Below are 21,513 nucleotides of genomic sequence, written 5' to 3'. Positions count from 1 at the left end.
TAGGGTGCATGTAATGTGCCTCCTTGTTGCAGGACGGATTTCGACCGCTCTTTTTATCTAGTACTGCTTCACTGAGACATCTTACCAAAGGCAAGTAAGCCGCCCCTCCCGAGCCATTATACTGATACAAGTCAACCAGTTGTTGCACTGTCCCCTTTATGCTGAACGTGAAGTCAGGAAGTCACAACTTCCTCTATTAACCCTTTCCAGACGGACCGGCCAAATTTGGCCGGTAAACACGTGGTTTTGTTTAATTTACTTGACCCACTAATGAATTGGCCCTAGAGGGGGGTTAGCACAATTGAAATGTCTAGCAGTAATGGCGGCTCCCATGTAGACGTGTGACAGCCACCTGAGTCGAGCTTTTCACTGTTTTTACCTGGATTTTCATCCTGATTCATGAACATGGCGACGCGGCGATTGTTACTAAATACCCAGGAAGCTGTTGACGCGGTTTTAGATTCCGAATGGGAGTATGACTGTGACTAGTTACAAAGTGATTATAGCTCCGATGAATCGGACTCGGAGGACAATTCCGGCAGTACAACAACAACATTTGACGGTCCGGTGAGCAATCCAGGTGTCTTACCGGTGCAGAATGGGTGCTCAGGTGTGAGCATTGAGCCTATTTATCAGGAAATGGACTATTCCGTGGATTCTGACTCTGAGGTTTCCAGCGATTACGAAATGCAATCTGACACTTCATATGATGGCAGTACAGATGATAATACCCAGGTAACTGGAGTAAATAGGAATACTACGGGACAGGTAAATGGCCATACGGACATAGGGCGCAGCAGGGGGCGTGGCAGGGGACGTGGAAGAGGACAACGGACAGCGTGTTGGAGTACATTTTGAACAGCCCAATAATGATGCTGACTGGCAACATGAATATAACCCAGCTAACCACATGATACATGGCTTCTTATGTTGTTGAATCTGCCACTCGTGAAAAGTTTGGAATGAAAAAAATACCATACTTGACCTATAAAATGGAACTTGCCAAGCCTTTGATTGGTGGCCGATCATACCGGCAGAAAAAGGGTAGGCCATCGATTGGAGATCCTACTGAGGTACATAGGCTGCAGGAGGTTGGCACACACCTGCCTGTCTACACTAAAGAGAGACGTGACTGTAGAGTGTGTAATGAGAAAATTATCAGAAGTGGTAATACTTGTGTTAGTGGTGCTCAGCCAAAAGTGGCCAACGGAAAGTCCTACAATACCGATAGACACAGATCACATTATTACTGTGACACGTGTAAAGTTGCCCTGTGTTTGAATAAGGACAGAAACTGTTATGCTGTCTATCATAAATACAAAGATTATTGGAAACACTGAAAGGTCTGTACTTTGTAATGAGTCCAAATCAAGTATAAATCAGTTTTTGAAATATGATCTTCATGCTATCGATGGTTTGTGAGGCTCAATGCCATTTCAGGTACATTCCGTTTCCATGGCAATAAAATTTCCTGTCAACTTACTTCCTGATTTACTTTGTTTACATATACACTGGTTATACACTGTATGCATGTAGAGTATCTACCACTTTATTTCACTTGTATGTACATGTATCATTGTTTCAAATATATGTACACATGTGACACCTTGTCGCGATACTTGGTAACCAGTGTTCAGTAATGACCTGCTCAGGTGTGAGATAAATAGGAAAAGGTTGAAAAATACTTTTATTTTCTCATAAAACACTTGAAGCACAAATATAAAAGTAACAATATGAACTTATCTGACCATTATCTCCTCCCTGTAACCAGAAAAAACCCATTTATCGCGATTTTTAGTAAATCAGTGATTTTGGTTTCCATGGAAACCACCAAAAACCACTCCTTTGGAGAAGTCTGTTCAGAGTCATGTAGTCCTAATATCAGGGTTTCAGGAATGGTATAGGTTTTGGCAAGCAAGCTTATAATAGCCTTCCTGCATTAAAAAGACTCCATGCATACAGTTAATTCTTTAATCTATGCAAATATATTCAGTCTGGAAAGGGTTAAAGTCCTAGGTGTGACTCGACCCAGGATTGATCCTGAATCTATGCTCTACCAGCTGTGCTATCCGGGCTGGTCAAAATCCTGTAGCTTAGAGCATTATTCTCACCAAGGTTATTGGTGAACGAAAAAGTCGCAGGTTCAAATCAAGCTCTTGTCAATTCAGTTGCGAGGTTGACAGCAAAGAGCAATGGTATAAATCTGACCATCGTATATCACAGACACACACCAGTAAAAATCTAGTCTCATAGTTATTTTCAATGTGGAAAGTAAGAGTGTAAAGTACATTTATATGTTGTTTATTTGAGTTAGATAACAAACTCAAACAACAGCGAACAGCATGTAGACTACAATATCTTGCTGAAACCCACCAATTCTCTGTTGTCCTCTATGGCATCAATTTGTGACTTGAGCTGTTGTAGTTGTTTCTCGTACATGGTAGAAGGGGGGCACAGATCATACATGGACAAGGACCAAAATGTCACATAAAACTGGGGGCTGAAAACACAAACAAGATCCCATTGTAGAGTAAGCCAGTGAGTGAGTGAGCGAGTGCTTGGGGTTTAACGTCATACTTAACAATTTTTCACTCAAATGATGACAAAGGAATCTTAAGTTGTGCATGTAATGTGTGTCCATGTTGCAGGACAGATTTCCACCGCTCGTTTATCTAGAGCTGCTTCACTGAGATGACTTAGGCAAGTAACCCTATTACTAATGCCCGACACTGTGTATGACTGGTTCATGGAATATTTTTGATTTAAAGGCCCATAGGAAGTTATCACTAAGGATCACTAAGGAGGTGTGAAAGGCCTACCTGAGATCATCCCAGACTTTGGGGGTGTGCAACGGTCTGACCAGCTCAACAACAGGACTCATCACAGACTCTACAGCCTCCAAGTATCTCTGCAACTGCATTTCAAAAGGTCACACTATAATACCCTAGTTACTTCATTTTTTCATACATTGTTATACAAACTTTTCAGAAATATGTCTTTATTTTGGTAAGGTTCCGAAGCTGAACATGCAAGAAAAAATGCTTCCTTTCACAAAATATTTATTTTTACATGGAAAATTGTAACCAAATTTTTTTAAAGGGAAAGACAGCTGCTGACTGATGTTTATGTTCACTGAAAGACTACCATTCGAAGTATCTTGCAGTGGCATTAAACATTTTATAAGATTTTTTTTCAAAAGTTCAGTAAAACTTCGTCTTGACACTGCTTCAGCGGTCTCCATTATCGACACCAAGGTTTACTCCAGCCCTCTAAGGTCCAAGTTATTTTCCGTATTATAATCAAAGCAGTAGCCTATGGAATACAAAAATTGTTGTATCTTAAAAATTACATCTTTCATCACTTGTTTCTAAACCTGAAGATATTAAAAAAAATACATACCTTCTGCTGACTAGATGTTTGCTTGTTACTTTTGTCAATTTTCTTCAGTTCATCAAACTTTGTCTGCAAGAAAAACAAAAAAGGTGTGAGAAGGAATTTTCTTTTTCAGAAGCTAAACAAAGGTTCAAAGCCCTTGTACTCCAATTTGAATATAAACAGGGGTACAGATGTACAGGTACTCCATTTCATTACTGAAAAATAACCGATAATCACACCAACATATGTTGTGACAATTTGATTCACTGCATTGTGTGGCTAGATCACTAAGCTCATTACACAGAATAATGTACACATAAATAATACCGGTATTGATAAATATTCCACTCAGTGATCGGGATCTTCAAAACAGTTTTCATTTTGAAGCTGATCTGGATGTTTAAAATTTGTAAAAACTTTAAAGCAAGTTTTCTTTAACTCAGGTTAAAGATAAAGAGTTGGTGACAAATCTTACTGGGAAGTTGAGATGCTATTACAAGGGACATATCTCCACCAAATGACATTATATTCGGTAATCGAGACTTGACAATGATAAAGGGAGACAACTCACAGCAATTCCATGCGTGTACAGAGATCTGGAGAGGAAGAATGCAGCATCTGGTGGGACATTGAATGTAGACACCAGGATGTCTATAGATGGTAGCCTCTTCACAAACTCTTCTGTACTCAGCTGCATGGACAGGAAACTACCAAACTGCACCAGGGTGTCCTGACACTAAACATAAAACACAGGTGGTTACCATTTAAACTTTTGCAAAACATCAAAACACATACAAAATAGTATATATATATATATATATATATATATATATATATATATATATATATATATATAGTATAAATATTGTTTATTTCTCTAATGTAAATCACGCGTCGGCTGTGACTTTAAATAAGGGGGCTCTCATGTATCTGGCTTAGGGTGGTGCTTTCCTCAGGGCGCACCGGTTTTCATCACCCATAAACCTGTCCGTCAACTTACAGGTTTGCAAGACAAATCACAGATTTACAGTGTTGCTAAACAGAAGATTTTAGAACAAATGTTTTGACTGACAGTCACTTACCTGGTCATAGAGTTTGCCCACAAGTTTGAGATGCCGTTCCTCGCCTTCACGATAGATCACCCCATCCCTCTGCTGAGCCATCAGCATACACAGAGACAACGCCAAATCATTTTCCAACAATACATCTTTTAACCTTGTGGACGACTTTTTGGTGTTCCTCACTTGAGAGAAGTATCCACCCTGTAAAATAATCACATGCCTGTATACAATAACTGCAGCATCATCACTGATGAAATCGATGTAAATGAAATACAGTGCAGCTTTATTGCAGGATACAGCCAGTGTTTGAGTCATATTATTAGACATAAAAGAAATGACATGAGAAGTCCAACAAACAGCTAATGCGAAGTGTAAATTTCAAGATGCTAACAAACAAGTACACATTGCTTTGACAAATTCGTACGGGTTATGGACTCACTAACTGACTGTCTAATGGAAATTCTATCAAACACCTAACTACTTAACGTCTCAATAGAGATTAGCTTGGGTGGGTGAGCTTACACAACTGTGAATAAAGCCAATGTGCATCCCGCCCAAGGGCCTCTAATGTCAGGTGAGCATAGAGGGCCTCTGATGTCAGGTGAACATAGAAGGCCTCTAATGTCAGGTGAGCATAGAGGGCCTCCGATGTTGGGTGAGCACAAAAGGCCTCTGATGTCAGCTGAGCATACACCCTAACAAATGCATCTGTTTGAAATGTATAAAGAAATACCAGCAGTATTGTGGTGAATATAACCCCTAAGGGGAATCTTCACGGGAGTTGATGACAGGCATGTGGTTATCATGACAGCCGCAAAAGTGGACAGATGTGTCCACCAAAAATGAATACTCTGTGTGGAAAACAGTTGGAGTTGAAGCCCAGACACGAAATCATTTTTATTTACATTGTACATTGAAGGAAAATGGCTATCTTGTTCCCATGGCAACCATGGAAGTGGTCAATTGTGAATCGTGACACATCGTCATCTATACATATATATATATATATACCAAAAAATAAACCTCTGTGTGGAAAACAGTTGGAGTTGTAGATAGGACACAAAATCATATCTATTTATACAGCATATATAAGGAAAATGGTTATCTGGTTACCATGACAACAGCAAAACTAGACAAATGTGAGTCGTGACACATCATCATCTGTGTATCTATATATCCATGAAAAATTAAAACCATGTGGAAAACAACTGGGGCTATAGCCTGGACAGGAAATCATATCTATTTATATAGTATACATAGGGAAATGGCAATTTGGTAGCCATGACAACAGCAAAGAATGGACAAATGTGAGTCGAGACACATCATCATCTGTTTATGTATGTGTCCAACAAAATTAAAGCTCTACAGAGAAAACAAATGGAGTTATAGCCCGGGCACAAAATCATATCTATCTATATAGTGTATATAGGGAAACTGGCCATCTGGGAACCATGGCAAACAGCCACAATTAACAAATATGAGTCACGACACATCAACATGCGTGAAGATATCCAACAAAAATTAAAACCATACGCAGAAAACAGTTGGCCTCATAGCCCGGACACGAGATCATAACTCTTGATAAAGTATATATAAGAAAAATGGCTATGTGGTTACCATGACCACTGCGGAAATGAACAAATGTGAGTCGTGACACATTGTCATCTGTGGAAAATCTAAGAAAATGTTCTTTGGTACCCCATGACTATGAAGAGCTTGGAGAAAAGCCACCCACCTCCTGCTTGAGAAGCTCCCCTCCTGACATGGCTTCCAGCTGGTCATCTGTGATCTCCTCAGAGATCTCTATACCAGCCATCTTCTGTAGTATCTCCCTCAACAACAGCAGGTCAAAACTAAAACACAACCACACAGAGCTGTAAGTATTAGAACCCTATTGGTCATGGCCATGGCTGTCACATGAACAGTCTCTGAACATTATTGCCCTTAAGGGCTGGGCAGAAGATACTGAACATCTGTTAATGCCTCAGTTATCAGGCAATGCCAGAAACTTTCTATGGTAAGGAATATACCAGATTCACACTTTGAGATGTGTAGTATAGATGATCAAATGAGATGAGCTGAACGGAAGCAAAATCAACTTCGTTTCATACGTTCCAATTTTGATGAATATGGCATTCGCTCAAAAACACCACAACATGTTAAAGTGTCTTTAGTAGATATCACCAAGAAGTAAATGTATATGTATGTCTTATAAAGAGCTTAGACTTCACACATTCAAAATCGTCACTAAGACTAGTCCAGAATTTATACATTCAGAAATTTTAAAACATTTCAAAGAGCATTTTCACTGTGATCCTTAATCAATTACCACAGGTTTAAACTGTAAATCAGGCACTTACCTTTTGCCTGCTTTCAGTTGATTGGCTACATACTGTAGCATTCCTGTCAGCTCAATCTGGTACTTTTTACATATGGACCCAGCAAAGTTGGCCAAACCTGAAACATAAATTAGCATTTAGCATATACATATATATAGAGAGAGAGAGAGAGAGTTTCCCTCTAGTGATAGGTCTTGACTTATTACCACTAACTCTCTTACTTACACATCGTACATATAGTTTCCCTCTAGTGATAGGTCTTGACTTATTACCACTAACTCTCTTACTTACACATCGTACATATAGAGTTTCCCTCTAGTGATAGGTCTTGACTTATTACCACTAACTCTCTTACTTACACATCGTACATATAGAGTTTCCCTCTAGTGATAGGTCTTGACTTATTACCACTAACTCTCTTACTTACACATCGTACATATAGTTTCCCTCTTGTGATAGGTCTTGGCTTATTACCACTAACTCTCTTACTTACACATCGTACATAGAGAGTTTCCCTCTTGTGATAGATCTTGACTTATTACCACTAATTCTCTTACACATCGTACAGATAATCTGTATTATCATAATGTGTATAACTTTATTTATTTGTATTAACAATTGCAAACAGATTACTGATTTATTTCTGTTAAATCGACACGGACCTGACCACATGTTAACAATGGGCCATGTGACTTCTTCGAATCTACTTACTCTGTAACCACAGTGATATATTGGTGTCATCGTGCTTCAGACGCTCCTTTTCTGGGTTAGCCACGGCTTCAATGATACAGTCTTTAGTAAAGTTAAGGTCAGAACTGCACATCATCTACACATCAACTTAGAAAGTCATCATTCAATTTATACTCACACAAATCGCCAGGTTTTTGAAACGCATATAATGATTTTGCCAATGTGACCTAAAAGAACGTTACTGCTTCTAACTGCTTCAAAATTTCTAACTGCTTCTTGTCTTCACTGATCTGCCTTTACTCTCTATGCTGTAAATCTTTTATTATAATTACCATACTCGATTATTTGATTGGCATTTATGGTTTTCACTTATATGATAACTGGTTTATGCCAGAAAGAAAACAGCACACCTTGCCAAGTACCTGACAGAGCACAGTACTATTATCTACTACTGCACAACACTCAACAATTGGTTAGGAATGACTCTGGCTTACCAATGCATCCCAAAAGATTTATCCCAAATAAGGATTACCAGCATAGATGTCAACATTTCAGGTTAAAGGATACATGTCAACATGTCATAGGACAGAGATGTTAGAAACTTCATTGAGTCCACCACAGGGCCAATGAAATTGTCATATCTCTGGATCTGTGATAACACCTGGACACAGAAAGTAAGATATAGTGAAGGGATATACACGTCAGTTATAAAATCATCCAACCAAAATCTAATTAAAACTCACCTCAAAAGATTGAAATTCATGCTAAGGACAAGCTGCAGCAATATTATATTATACGGTCAGTGTACTTAAATTATGGCCCTTCAAAGCTGAAGTATTTAAGAGCTGTAACTTACATATTCAAACACAGTACCGGGACTACTGTGACTGAGTTTGCCTAGCTGCCTTCCTGAGGGTTTCACATTCTCCTTAGCAAGACGTCTGAAAATATTCAAATAATACGAAAAATAATTAAAAAAAATTTCACTGAACTTCATTAACACTAATTTTATACACAACAGACAAGTTGTCATATGGTAGATTAACGGCAAAAGGCGGGGAAATCCCCTTTCACCAGGTAACCATATTATGGTAACTATTTATAAAGACAAGGATACATGATCAGATGCATACTGCACTACAGACTTTCAAGTTAATTAACTCGTTGTAACCTTAACATTACAGCCTATTACACCTCAAGAAAGCTTACATCCACCTGTATCAGCAGAACTTTTGACTTACTTCATTATGTATTTCGCTCTGTCCAGACAGTCTGCCTTAGCCCGAATTAAGGCAGGGTGTACGTTACATGTCTCATTTTTCCACCGACCATACAAGCGATACCTGAAAGCCAGAAATAATAATAAATAAAGTCTCATTAATTACATTCATAACTATCAAATAACCATATTAGTAAGATTCACATCTGCACAAAGGTTTGTTTTTGGGCAGTCTTCAAAACTACACTTTTCCATCCTGTCTTCCTGACCAGGGTTCCATGTCCTATACAATGACCATTTCACCACAAAAGCCAGTTTATCCGAACACTGTTTACATTATTCTTGCTTGTGTTAACTTAATTAGATTTTAGTACTGTAACACATGAGAACACATACCTGAGCTCATAGGGGTAGAGTTTGAGAAGACTCCAGAGCTCCTCTGAGATAGAGCAGTTACAGGGAAGCAGGGTGAGGCTGGGTAAGATCACCTCATCCAGCATGGTGAGAAACCCATAGTAAGCCAGGTCATCCTCTGGGGATATACCCCCATCTCTCCTCTGAAACACCCATACCAAACATCACACACCAACTTGTCATTTGTCTGTTCTTTTGATGGATGCCTTACACGACAGTCAGTCCCAGAGGAAATGAACACATGTTTTTATTAGTTCAGTAAATCATAGCTAGCATAGGCATGGCAATTCACACTGTTGAAGGAGACTGAAATTTACAGCTAAAAGTCTCAAGCAGTACTTCCCAAAGACATTTTATTTCATCAGTTATGGTCAAACATGTTGAGCACATACCATGTTCATGAAAGCCTTGCCCAGACGGATGATTTTGGCAATGAGGAGGACATCATTGTGTAGACTGGGCCCCAGGTAGCTGAGCATGGGAAACACTTGTCTGTGTAAACCCTGATACGAGTTGATGGACCCCACAGCCAATGGCTGCTGACTGCCATCCCTCATCCTCTTCCTGGATACAGAGCTGGGAAGACCTGTGTGCCTGAGGATCAACCATTTATGTCTGAACGGGTTTGTACTAATACAATCTTAGAACTATTCACAAATCCTGGTGTACGAAGAGAATAAAAATTTTCTGAAATTTAGTGCTTTGCTTCATTGCAAGACATGGTTTTACATCTTTGTTGTTGTTACATTACCTATCAGCATCGCATACATCACTTCCATTTTAGAAATGAATTAATGTCTGAACTGATTTAAGGGGAAAATAGGTATAATATGATGTAAAGAACAGGTGAAACCCAGAATTACAAAGCATTTCAGGCCAAGGAATCCATGAATGAGCACACTGGCAACACCGAGGAAGTACTTACTTCCTGTACAGGGGCTCCATGATGGCATGGATCAGAGAACAGAGAGCTGCAGACACGGCTTTGTGAGAGGATGCAAAGAACGGAGGCATTCTGTCCATGATACACTTGGCGTTAGGCCAATCCTCTACCTCTATCAGAGCTTTGATCAATCCAAGCTTCTGATTGCTCTCAAACTGAAATATAAGTACAACAGAATATGAATATATGTGTGAGGCATGTCTGAGGAAACAAATATCTAACCCTCAAGGTAATGTTGAATAACATGGCATTTGACGATTTATTAATTTTAGAACAGAAAAATCACCATAATACAGATGATACAGATACAAACAAAGGTAGAACCACACTTCTGAAAAAAATCTTTTCCCAAAACTTTCAAGGATTTAAATAGTCTTGTTTTCCTGCACTTTTCAAGGATCTTAATCCACATACTAATGAGCCATAAACATGCAGCCATACTTTTCATATTAACTTGTTTGTACAATCACACAGACGTACAATAACCCCACATAACTGACACTGAGGTCCACAATGGTCTCGGTGTTTGACTGGTATTTAAAAACCCTACAGTCATATCCTTGAACTACCTCTGGAGCTACGCAACATTACTTGGACTTGGACTTGGATCGAAAGCACCTTGTTCAATGCTTCGTTTATTTCATTGGCTGTTAATTCTGTGTATAAGAATAGTTGAATCCACCTGGAACATATATAAGCCGTGTTTTCTGTGCAGAGAGGAGGTATTTTTGCTGCATCCACTGGGAGCCATGAGAGTGTGCGACGCTCTCGTATCGAGTCCATTATATTGATATGAGCTGGTGATCCCAGTTTCGTTTGGGAGGACAGATTTCTATGCCGGCACCGTTCGTGTAACACAGTTGTACTGATGTCTGGTTTAAGTGAATTTCTGCGGAAGTCACGTTTATTGGTGTTCGGATCTTTATTATGATTATACAGTGTTGACTGTGTAATTTGTTTAACACGCTGACCTCACCTGACCGACAAGGTCGTCACGGACTCTAAACTGAAGTTTTCAGTTTTGCAAAGGACGTTCGTACTGCCACAAGGTGACATTACTCTACGTCTCTGAACGGCTCGTTTGTGAGTTTCTGCGGGAGCTGTGACTGTTCTAAAGTGGATTATACCTCCATGCCTGGATTTACCCTGTGTTGTGCTCTGCGGGTGTGACGTCATTCAAAGGCTTGACTGTTCCAGTTCTGTGTAGCCTGTGTACAGTGTTCGCGTTCGCTAACCTAGCGAAGTACCTGACTGGGACAATTTGTGACGTGTGTGAATTGTGTGTTTATCCCATGGTCTTTACGTTGGATCTCCTGGAATACGTTCCTTGGGATGCAAAGGTGAACTGGAAACTTTTAAAGACCGGTAATACTGATGTGTATGTTTTTTTTATGTTGTTGTTGTTGAACTGTCTGTAAAACTGTACGTCTCATTTTATCTATAAAGCATTGTTTACATTGTAATATTGAGTCACTGAGTCTGTTTTCTGTTGCTGTTTTCAATACCGTAACATTAGGCATCGGTGTCAGTTACCTACAGGTACTGCATGGCACTTCAGTGCTGACACCTCTGTAGTGTCAGTTACCTACATGTACAGCATGGCACTTCAGTGCTGACACCTCTGTAGTGTCAGTTACCTACATCTACAGCATGGCACTTCAGTGCTGACACCTCTGTAGTGTCAGTTACCTACATGTACAGCATGGCATTTCAGTGCTGACACCTCTGTAGTGTCAGGGACCCGCCCCCTCACAAGCAGACACAGTGGTCAGGGGTGTATGTGGTGTATGTCCAAAAACCCAAACCTCACACATGTACAGCATGGCACTTCAGTGCTGACACCTCTGTAGTGTCAGTTACCTACATGTACAGCATGGCACTTCAGTGCTGACATCTCTGTAGTGTCAGTTACCTACATGTACAGCATGGCATTTCAGTGCTGACACCTCTGTAGTGTCAGGGACCCGCCCCCTCACAAGCAGACACAGTGGTCAGGGGTGTATGTGGTGTATGTCCAAAAACCCAAACCTCATACATACACTTCGGATAATACCTATGACTATAAAACTGGAAGCCTAATCCCACATCACATAATAAAAGATTCTGGCAAATACTCTGGGATTTTAGAGCAACTACCTTAGATATCTAGTGTACATCACACTGACAAGTTATCTTTGAAAATTTCAGGTCACAAAACAAGAAAATTCATTTATATGAGATAAACTGATTTATTCTATAAGCTTTACATGGCTACCAGCCGACTTCCATGTAATTTCATGTTCATTTGTTCCTAACTTTGTAAGTAATTATAACTTTCACTTTCTCTGTTTTAAAACAAAAAAGTAACTACATCATTATAGGTATATCATAAAAATAAAAAATAAATAAATAAATCAAAAATTTAAAAAAATGAATAATGATATATCCCACGTTTGGCAATTAACTGTTTTCAATTTGTCCAGTTAGCTTTCAACTTGCCAGCATTTCCATTGGCACTGGTGCGTCAGTGTTGGAGGGAGAGAGTGCTTGGGGTTTAACGTCGTACTTAACAATTTTTCAGTCACATGACGACCAAGGAGTCTTTAGAGTGCACGTGCGTGTAATGTGCTTCCTTGTTGCAGGACGGATTCCACTGCTCTTTTATCTAGCACGGCTTCACTGAGACGACATACCGAAGGCAAGAAAGCTGCCCCGCCTAAGCCATTATACAGGTCAACCAGTTGTTGCACTATCCCCTTAATGCTGAACGCGAAGCGAAGAAGCTAGAATTTCCTCTTTTAAAGTCTTAGGTGTGACCCAACCCAGGACTGAAACTGGATCTAACCCTCCCGATGCGGACATTCAGCCTACTGTACTATCGGGCTGGAGCGTCAGTGTTGGACAAGGCTGCATCAATCTCATGGTTTTTATTCCACCCATATAACATGTTAATGCCGACTCATCCCTACTGGAAATATCAAAAACTTTACAACGAACTATGTATTGTGCTTTATGCTTGTTACTTGAAATTTGTAGCCAGACAGCTGTTAAGGCTCTTAAAGACATCTTTCCTAGTATGGCGAAGTCTGGAGTAACATGTGACAGTTAGTCCTCATGAAGACGAACTTTGCTTTTTCTCCACACATTTTGTTTGTGTTCTATCAAGCAGTCACTGATGTACAAATAGATAATACTTTCCTGAACAGGAGAGCTGTATTAGATTAACAGAAGCGACATCTAGTGGTGGTTATCTCCCTTAGCATCAATATGTATAATGATATTTACACTTTTGTTCGATCACTTTTGGCCTGCAGCCTCGGTAAATTTTGCATCAAGCACGTTTACCTTAGTGACATATGTCTTCACAATGTGCATGCTAAAGGTGCTCTGCGCCGCAGTACAGCATTGCACAAGCTACACTACTCACCAGGTCTATTTTGTTGTCAATGTCTTTTTCCTTGTCCTCGGTTTTGTCAGCCAGACTAACAATGCTCTTACTGCGAGCATACTGCTTGGCCTCCATCAGCTGCTTCTTGTGTTGTTCTGCTATGGCACTGTCTGCTGGGGACAGCTGTCAGCCAAGAGGAATACACATTCAGGAGAGTTATAACTCAAGATGGCACATATCTCAAAATGTAATCCATGAAAGTCAAGGAGGGAACACAGTATGATACTGATTACGTTACTTAAGTTTGTAGGCATCTGACTCTGCAAATTGATCAGCCAGTAAAAGTATAAGACATTTCAAGTCATTCTGACCATATACTCTAGAATGCCACACATTCACTGGTTCCTGACCAAATCATATGAGCTTTTGTCCCACACTGCTGTACAAAAAATACAAATCAAATGAATAAAAACAAGCACTGTTATTTTATCCCTCCATTGTGCACCAATTTACCCCTTGGATCTACTTACATGTGGGTACAGGTCCTCTAACTGCACAAGCTTGTGTTTGAGAAGTAAAGCAGCCACCCTGTACAACGACTGAGGAGTAGTTTCATCAGCAGGGTCCTGGACAAATATCAAAACCAATACAATCAATGGAAAAAGGTACATCACTAGTAACGGAATATAAAATAGTTCAGTGCACAAGATGGAAAGTCTGGAAAGATGGAAAGTCTGGAAAGATGGAAAGGGGTTAGTACTCTCATTACAAATTACTGAAGACACTTTCAGAGATCAAGACTATTAGAAATGATCACTTACTTATTATCTCATGGGAGATTTTAGAAATATGTCTCATCTGATTAAACAAAAAGGATTTTTAAAGTACAACTGTTTCCTCTCTAACCTGATAGAAATGGAACTTGAATCCTAGGATATGGCATATTGTTCCCTGCTCAGCCATGTACGACTTGATCAATGGCACAAAGTAGCTATGTAGAGTCGAGCGACATTCAAATGACTCCAACATGACATCTAGCACACGGTTAGGGTCCAGATCAAAACAACCTGTCACAGAGCAAGAAAACAGTAAAGGAACAGATGCTAAGTTACATACATTTAACAGTAAAGATGTTCCAATGTAACAAGTTATGATTCAACATAGCCTGCTTATAACAGTCTTTGCAAGATTGCCGTGTCACTTATCAAATGACAGTATCATTTAAAAAACTAACATTTGAAAATCCACAATTTTGAAGTGAGTGGAATGAAGGCAATCTGTGACAGGCCATCAGCACAGAACTATGTCGGGATAAAACCACTGACGGATATTCTTAATTTGCTGCTAAATGACATCTGAAGTAAGCTTAAAGTAATAATTAATAATGCCAACATGTAAGTGCTAAAATTTGTACCAATTCTCAGAACGGTAAATGACCTGAAGTTTCGCCATGGGATGCGGAAAGTGTATCCAAGGATTCATTGCGTTGATTGTGGTTCTTACTGACTGGGCACCGCGCGAGAGCATCGGTGGTGGTCAGGGGATCATGCGGACAGTCCCCAAATGTAATAAACAAGCTCATCCTTCACTGAGCAGTCAGTCTATGCTACTGCCACCAACAGTTCATTTTTTCCTCAGTTTTAATCATAATGAACTTAGTACGTAAAGGTTTACTCCACAAAAGGTGCATCTTGATTGGAGAAAACTCCCTGGAGATTGATGAGCGTGACCGTGACCACTCACGCTGATCACTCAAACTGCGTTTTCGGAAACTGAGTTTTCTGTGTTTAATGGGGGGGGGCCCGATTTCAAAACGCGGGAAAGGTAATTTTTCAGCAACAGGAGGACAGTTCCAATTGTAACGCAACAAAACATAGACTGACATACCATATGGAATTACATGGACATGGGAAACTGATCACAGATATTTCTCAGTGACATTCATTTTCAGCTGAAATACATTGGTACATGTATTTGTGGCATAATGAGGGCTCTCAGCAGACAAGCATTCACCGTGAGACGGTGCTTGAGAATGAAAGGTTTGTAATAGCCATCGCCTGTCTTGATACTTTCTTCGACTTCATTCATGCATATTTAGAGATGTACATGTAGGCCCACGAGTCGGGAGACCTGCACACCTCACTGTCAGTGACTTGACCCCACATGGCGAGGATTAGCAGCCACTGCTGCCAATTGCTGTGCACGGTAATGAAACGAGCGAGGTGCTAATCACTGTCATCTTGCCGCCTTCTCAGAGAGCACAAAAGTAAACGTCAGTAACTCATATCCGAAACTTTGGGTCATTTACTTTATGTAATAACATTAATGTTGTAGAACTGTGACTTAGGTACCATATGCATGTTGTCACTGAAGGGGAAGTGACCTGGAACGTAAACTTGGACTTCCTTACCTATAAGAGATTTGATGGTCTGTAAAGTTGACGTTGGGGTGATGTCATCTGTAATCTCTTGGTTCAGTTCAGTAATAACTTTGGCGTACCCTTCGCTCTCCTCTCGCATTAGGTTGAATTTCTGCTGTTTGTAACTACAAAATCAAGTGGTTTTAAGGGTGCTTAAAATCAGCAGCTTTTGATAACAACAGGGTGATGAATCGAAAAATCCACGGCACCGATGGTATTTGTTTACCCCAACAGATGACCATGGCCAAATCTAGGGCCTTAACAAAAATTTTGTGGAGCATCATTCAAACTTTGACAACTATCAGTTCAATTTTTCTACATGCATCAAGAGCTTTTACAGCTTTTTTGTCATTGTTTTATCATCTAATTTTTAACCTTTTGGTTGTGGTAGAGAACTTGATACAGGCTCTAAAAAAAGATCCTTGAAAAAATCCTTGACAACTTACTAAAGTTTCGTCTTGACCTTGACGTATTTCTGTGTGAACTGTACTTTGGACTGTATCAGGCTTATGTTCTCCAGGGTGTCATGGTCTAACCTCTCCTTCAGCACTGGCTCAGGGATAAACATCTGACAACAAAAATACTACGAGCATAAGCCACAAGTATGAGCCTCTAATGCCACAATGAGTGATTACTGAAATATGTACAAAATCATGGGCAGGTACAGGTGAGAATGAAGTCCAACAGAGCTTGATCTTTCTCACATTACATGTGCACAAGACAGATGAGGCAAGGTGAACTTAAATGAAATATCTTTTGCATTCGCTTAGTATACCTTATTCCTCATCAAAACAATGGCAATAATGAACTCATTTTTGTAACTAAACACACACCAATTTAATCCAACTTTAGAAGAAGTATTAGAGTACACACCACACAGGCTGCTGCCACTGAGATGAAGCGATCCCGCTGCATCTTGTCTTCATTGGTTGACGTCTCCAGATCTGTAAAGAGTCAGGCCAGGCCCCAGGAAAACACCATGTTAAACCAAGATGCTATCTCTCTGTGTCAAAACCAAGCTGCTATCTCTGTGTCAAAACCAAGCAGTTATCCTCTGTGTCCAAACGAAGATGCTATCTGTCTGTCAAAACACCATGTTAATCCAAGCAGCTATCCCTGTGTCAAAACACCATGTTTAACCAAACTGCTATCTCTGTGTCAAAACACCAATCTAAACTAAGATGCTATCTCTGTGTTAAAAACATAGTTAAACCAACCTGTTTTCCCTGTGTGAAAACACCATTCCAAACCAAGATGCTATCTCTGTGTCAAAAACCTAACACTGTTAAACCAAGATGCTATTTCTCTGTCAAAACCCACTGTTAATCAAAGCTGCTTCCTCTCTGTGTCAAAACATATTTCTAAACCTAGCTGCTATCTCCCTCTGTCAAAACACCATTCTAAACCAAGATGCTATCTCTCTGTGTCAAAACACATTTTTAAACCAACCTGCTATCCCTCAGTATCAAAACACTGTGTTAAGCCAAGCTGCTATCCCTCAGAGTCAAAACACGATGTTAAGCCAAGCTGCTATCTCTCAGTGTCAAAACACGATGTTAAGCCAAGCTACTATCTCTCAGTGACAAAATACATTGTTAAACGTAGCTGCTATCCTTCGGTGTAAAAACACCATGTTAAGCCAAGCTAATATCCCTTGGTGTAAAAACACCATGTTAAGCTAAGATTATATGCCCCATCAACAAATACACTTTCACAACATCCTTCTTGAAACGTGAATGACTTACTCTTCCAATTCTTTATTGTTAACACCAATATATAAATAACCTCCATATCTTACTAAAACAGGGAAACAGCATGGATGTTGCTAACAGAAATATTTATGTAATTCGCTGCATCTGGTGTTATGATGGGCAATGTATACACATGTTCAACTGGGACAATACGATAAAGTCATCTGAATAACATACACAAACAGTGTTTAACTGGTCTATGCTAAAAATGTTGCTATTTACATCAAGGCCTCTTTACAACAGTCTCCTTTTAACTCTGACTGACTAACTAGATGGTCAATACATGTACATATAGTTGCTTAATATCAGGTTTTAAATAAGTCCCAATAACTGCTCCACCTTTCAACATTTATCTAAGGTAAATAAACCATTTATGAACTAAAAAATTAAACTTCGTAAGATCTAAATAACAGAATACTTACTTGCTACATTGACATAGACTTACTAAAGGCACAATTACAAATTTGTCACCTAAACGTTTAATATACATTTTTCACCCTTTCAATTTACTGAATGGATGACCTCATACACTAACATCAAGTCTACATGAGGTTTACATGAGGTATCTTCACAAATATTTCAATGAAAACAAACTCCTACTAAATGCTCGCCTGCCTATTACAAACAAAATCATTAAACAGTACATTCAAACTTCAGTGTTACCTCCAACAATCAATGTCAACAGAAGTATCATAACCACTGTTTCTTAAGGCTTTGTTTCAACAACATATCTTACTTTACTACCTCCACACGTTCTACGGCATACAAGATGCATATATACACTTATTTCAGGTAAAACTGTAAAAAAAAAATAATAATAATAAAAATAATGCTGGGTAGTGTGAAACCTTTTTGTTTACAATAACTACAAATGACATACACGAGGATAAAATTATCACATGATGACAACTTCTCCAAAAGGAACATTGAAAACATGTCTAATTTCAAAAACCGAATCCACCAATAGACAGTACATGGCTACCTTTGCCTTACAATTATTCTGTAAGCCTACCCTACACTAAGTGTCAGGTACAGTTTGAACTTTCGCATACATGTAAAAGTAGTCATTACCAATAATACTCAATACATCAGCCATCAGGGAAGGGATGTCTTTCTGTAAATTCTGAAAAACAAAATGTCACTGGTTATGTAATGTTGTACATACAAATGTACAACCACTGAAAACCAAACTAAACTGAAACAGTTTTTCGCACCTAGTCAAGAATATTACAGATATTTAGACATTCTTTGCACTGTCACACAGCTATGTTGATTTCATCATTTCATACCAGAACATTTACAGTGTACTTTGTTTTGCAGGCTTTAGGAAAACACTAGCTTCACAGGGCCATTTTTATGTCCACAAAAAGTTTTTTTAATACTTTCATATGTTAGAACACATTCTATTAAACTGCACATTAAGACATTAACATCAAATGTTTCATGTAACCTTTAATGCTTTCAACTGGGAGAGAAAAAAGGACTATACAAATATCTTACCATAACATCCCCTATGGCAGATATGGCCTGTTCTGTTTTCAGATTTCCTTTCATCACTTGCCAGCAAATTTCGTACATTGCAGTCTTTAAAGATTTTGATCCAAGGCTCCATGTTGAGTTGCTTTCAATGAGTTTCCTACAAGTCTTCGTGCTGATAACCAAAATGAAGGATAGAATTTTACTTCCAACTCTGACCCTCTTCCCCCCCCCCCCACACACACACACATGAAGTTCCCCATGAGCTCTGCTCTGAGTCTTGAGGATACTGACAGTACTGAAGCAGGAAAGACAAGAGATGTATTTATGAACTTGACTGTTTAACACCATCCTTTAGAGCTGTTCACTTATACAAAGCCAGTTTTATGGGTGGAAGTAACTGGAGTGTAAACCACTGATCTCTGGCAAGTCAGTGACTAACTTTACCACATTTGACTTGAACTGAAAGGTAAATAGTGTTCAATGAATGTTAGACTGAGCAAACAGTCAAATGAGCACTGCCAATTGCTTACTGACACCAAGGCACAGGTATTTAACCATTACTAGCACCTGTGTCGTCAGTAATCATTGGACTTTGCCCCAACGACTCTAAATCTTTTTACTACACAAGCCTCACTTCCGAGCACTGTCATATCAAGTCTCGTCATTCTGTAGTGGAAACATTGTTTTCATTGAAGTGCAGTGGCAGCACCCAAATGCGGTGAGGCTCAGCAAGGAGTTTTGTCATTCTTTGCTGATGACGGATACATGCAGTGATAAAAAGACATGGGTCTTCTACAGACACCTGGATTAGTGACAGACACATTATTTGGAGGAGAGCATTAATAAATTGAGGACAACACAGAGTTGTTCAAGATAAGCCCACAGAACAAGACAGGACTGTCATATTGTATGTAATCACTGTCCTTCAGCACCAGGCAGAAGTCTAAGCTGACATCTCTCCCTTTGAAGTGGCAAGAGAAGTATGAATCTCTCTGAGATGTCTGCCTCGAACAACGTTTTGCTGAGCCAAATCTTTGCCATACTATCTAGATAGACTTAGCTTACTATTTTAAAATTCTAGCATTCATCGCTACACTGAGTCCATACCCACTACTCAAGAATCATGGCACAGATCAGCATACTCCTAGGGCTAGCCTTATTTGTTCTATGGGATAAAATTCAACATTTTCACAGAATAGATACCAATGTCACAATGAGGCTAAACAAGGGAGTGGAGGAAAACATCCACCTGACGTTTTGATGTTTATCTTCGGGTTTCTGTCCAACAATATATTTGTTTATTTATTTGATTTGCATGGCTGGAGAGGAAGGACTTAAGAACAGCTACCACATTTGTGAGATGCTCCTGTGTCATTGCACAACGCTGGCATGCTAACCACCTCGGCCACAAGGTAGGCCAATGACCAAACAACATGTGGGTTTTAGTAAGAATACTTGTAGGATCACTCAAAGCTCAACTTTAATGGAGCACTACGAGCACTTCATTGCAATCTCACCTTCAGGTTAAAGCTTAATGAGGTGGTGGGGGTAGAGCTAGGTTGATATTTACTTATTTATTTATCTGATTATTTATTTATTTGATTCTTGAGTATGATGTGAAACACATCGTACTCAAGAATATATTGGTCACCAGCATTATTGTGTGAGTTAACCAGGCACAGCCTGGGGAAAAACCCAGGACCATCTGCAGATTGCTGACAGAAATTCCCACTTACAGCCAGACAGGAAGCCAGCACTTAAACTCACAGCGGCCGAATTGGTGAGAGGCTCCTGAATCATTACGCTGCGCTAGAGTGTTAACCAACTGAGCCATAGAGGCGACGCTAGGCAGATAAGGCTTTGCCCTAGAATTTCGATCTTCACGTCTGAATCTAGTCCATCTATGGGCTTCAAGTTCAGCCTTCTGTAAAGTCTTCAACGCAAATTACAGTTTATTCCTAATCCGTGCTCCAAGGAGTAAATAATATTGAATTCGTGACTTCGCAGTGTTTAAGCTAGTTAACATAATTAACCAATTTGGGTAACTCTGACCATGCGAAAACCGAGCACTGGACTATACATTTGCTGATTCGAAGGGGAAATTCATGATTGCACATCATTTAATGAAATGTGAATGTATTTTGGAGCATCACAAAATCGTGATAAATCGGTATTCCAGGGGAGTTTTGATTCAAAATTCAGGCTAGCACGTACAACTGAAGCGCAGCAAACTTACAACTCCGTTTTCCCCGTCTTTTCCCAAGATCTCACAACATCGGCATTGACGAAACAAGCCGCCATCTTTCTCCATAAAAGCTCAAGTGCCCGGATGTAGGCAAACTGAAATGAAAAACAAATGAAGAAAAACAGCTAAAACAAAAGATAATTGGGTTCTTTTATTAAACTATTGTCATGCGAGTAAAATTGGGTACGGTTTAAGAAAAAATGATCATGCA

At 39.5% G+C, this 21,513-nt stretch overlaps 1 protein-coding gene across 2 annotated transcripts in view; it reads right to left on the bottom strand.

Moving 5' to 3' along the window:
* LOC135472822 (THO complex subunit 2-like) overlaps nt 1-21,360 on the bottom strand; it is a 44,180-nt gene extending 22,820 nt beyond the window's left edge. For both annotated transcript variants that reach the window (XM_064752508.1, XM_064752509.1), the window contains exons 1-23: nt 21,294-21,360; nt 19,079-19,229; nt 18,650-18,701; nt 16,701-16,771; nt 16,274-16,395; nt 15,819-15,952; nt 14,315-14,475; nt 13,939-14,034; nt 13,448-13,591; nt 10,024-10,196; nt 9,491-9,692; nt 9,081-9,241; nt 8,707-8,808; nt 8,322-8,406; nt 8,033-8,126; nt 7,487-7,567; nt 6,797-6,893; nt 6,172-6,289; nt 4,458-4,637; nt 3,947-4,111; nt 3,400-3,462; nt 2,820-2,914; nt 2,374-2,500 (exon numbers count right to left, since the gene is read on the bottom strand). In XM_064752508.1, coding sequence (XP_064608578.1) covers nt 2,374-2,500; nt 2,820-2,914; nt 3,400-3,462; nt 3,947-4,111; nt 4,458-4,637; nt 6,172-6,289; nt 6,797-6,893; nt 7,487-7,567; nt 8,033-8,126; nt 8,322-8,406; nt 8,707-8,808; nt 9,081-9,241; nt 9,491-9,692; nt 10,024-10,196; nt 13,448-13,591; nt 13,939-14,034; nt 14,315-14,475; nt 15,819-15,952; nt 16,274-16,395; nt 16,701-16,771; nt 18,650-18,701; nt 19,079-19,229; nt 21,294-21,358 — 2,739 coding nt within the window. In that variant the 5' untranslated portion in view covers nt 21,359-21,360. The remainder of the gene's footprint in view (nt 1-2,373; nt 2,501-2,819; nt 2,915-3,399; nt 3,463-3,946; nt 4,112-4,457; nt 4,638-6,171; nt 6,290-6,796; nt 6,894-7,486; nt 7,568-8,032; nt 8,127-8,321; nt 8,407-8,706; nt 8,809-9,080; nt 9,242-9,490; nt 9,693-10,023; nt 10,197-13,447; nt 13,592-13,938; nt 14,035-14,314; nt 14,476-15,818; nt 15,953-16,273; nt 16,396-16,700; nt 16,772-18,649; nt 18,702-19,078; nt 19,230-21,293) is intronic.
* Between the last annotated feature and the right edge of the window lie 153 nt (nt 21,361-21,513).

The sequence above is a fragment of the Liolophura sinensis genome, chromosome 8 (genome assembly GCF_032854445.1).
Source record: "Liolophura sinensis isolate JHLJ2023 chromosome 8, CUHK_Ljap_v2, whole genome shotgun sequence".
Taxonomy (NCBI): Eukaryota; Metazoa; Mollusca; class Polyplacophora; order Chitonida; family Chitonidae; genus Liolophura; species Liolophura sinensis.
The sequence above is the reverse complement of the archived record's forward strand: the minus strand, read 5'-3'. Positions and strand labels throughout refer to the sequence as shown.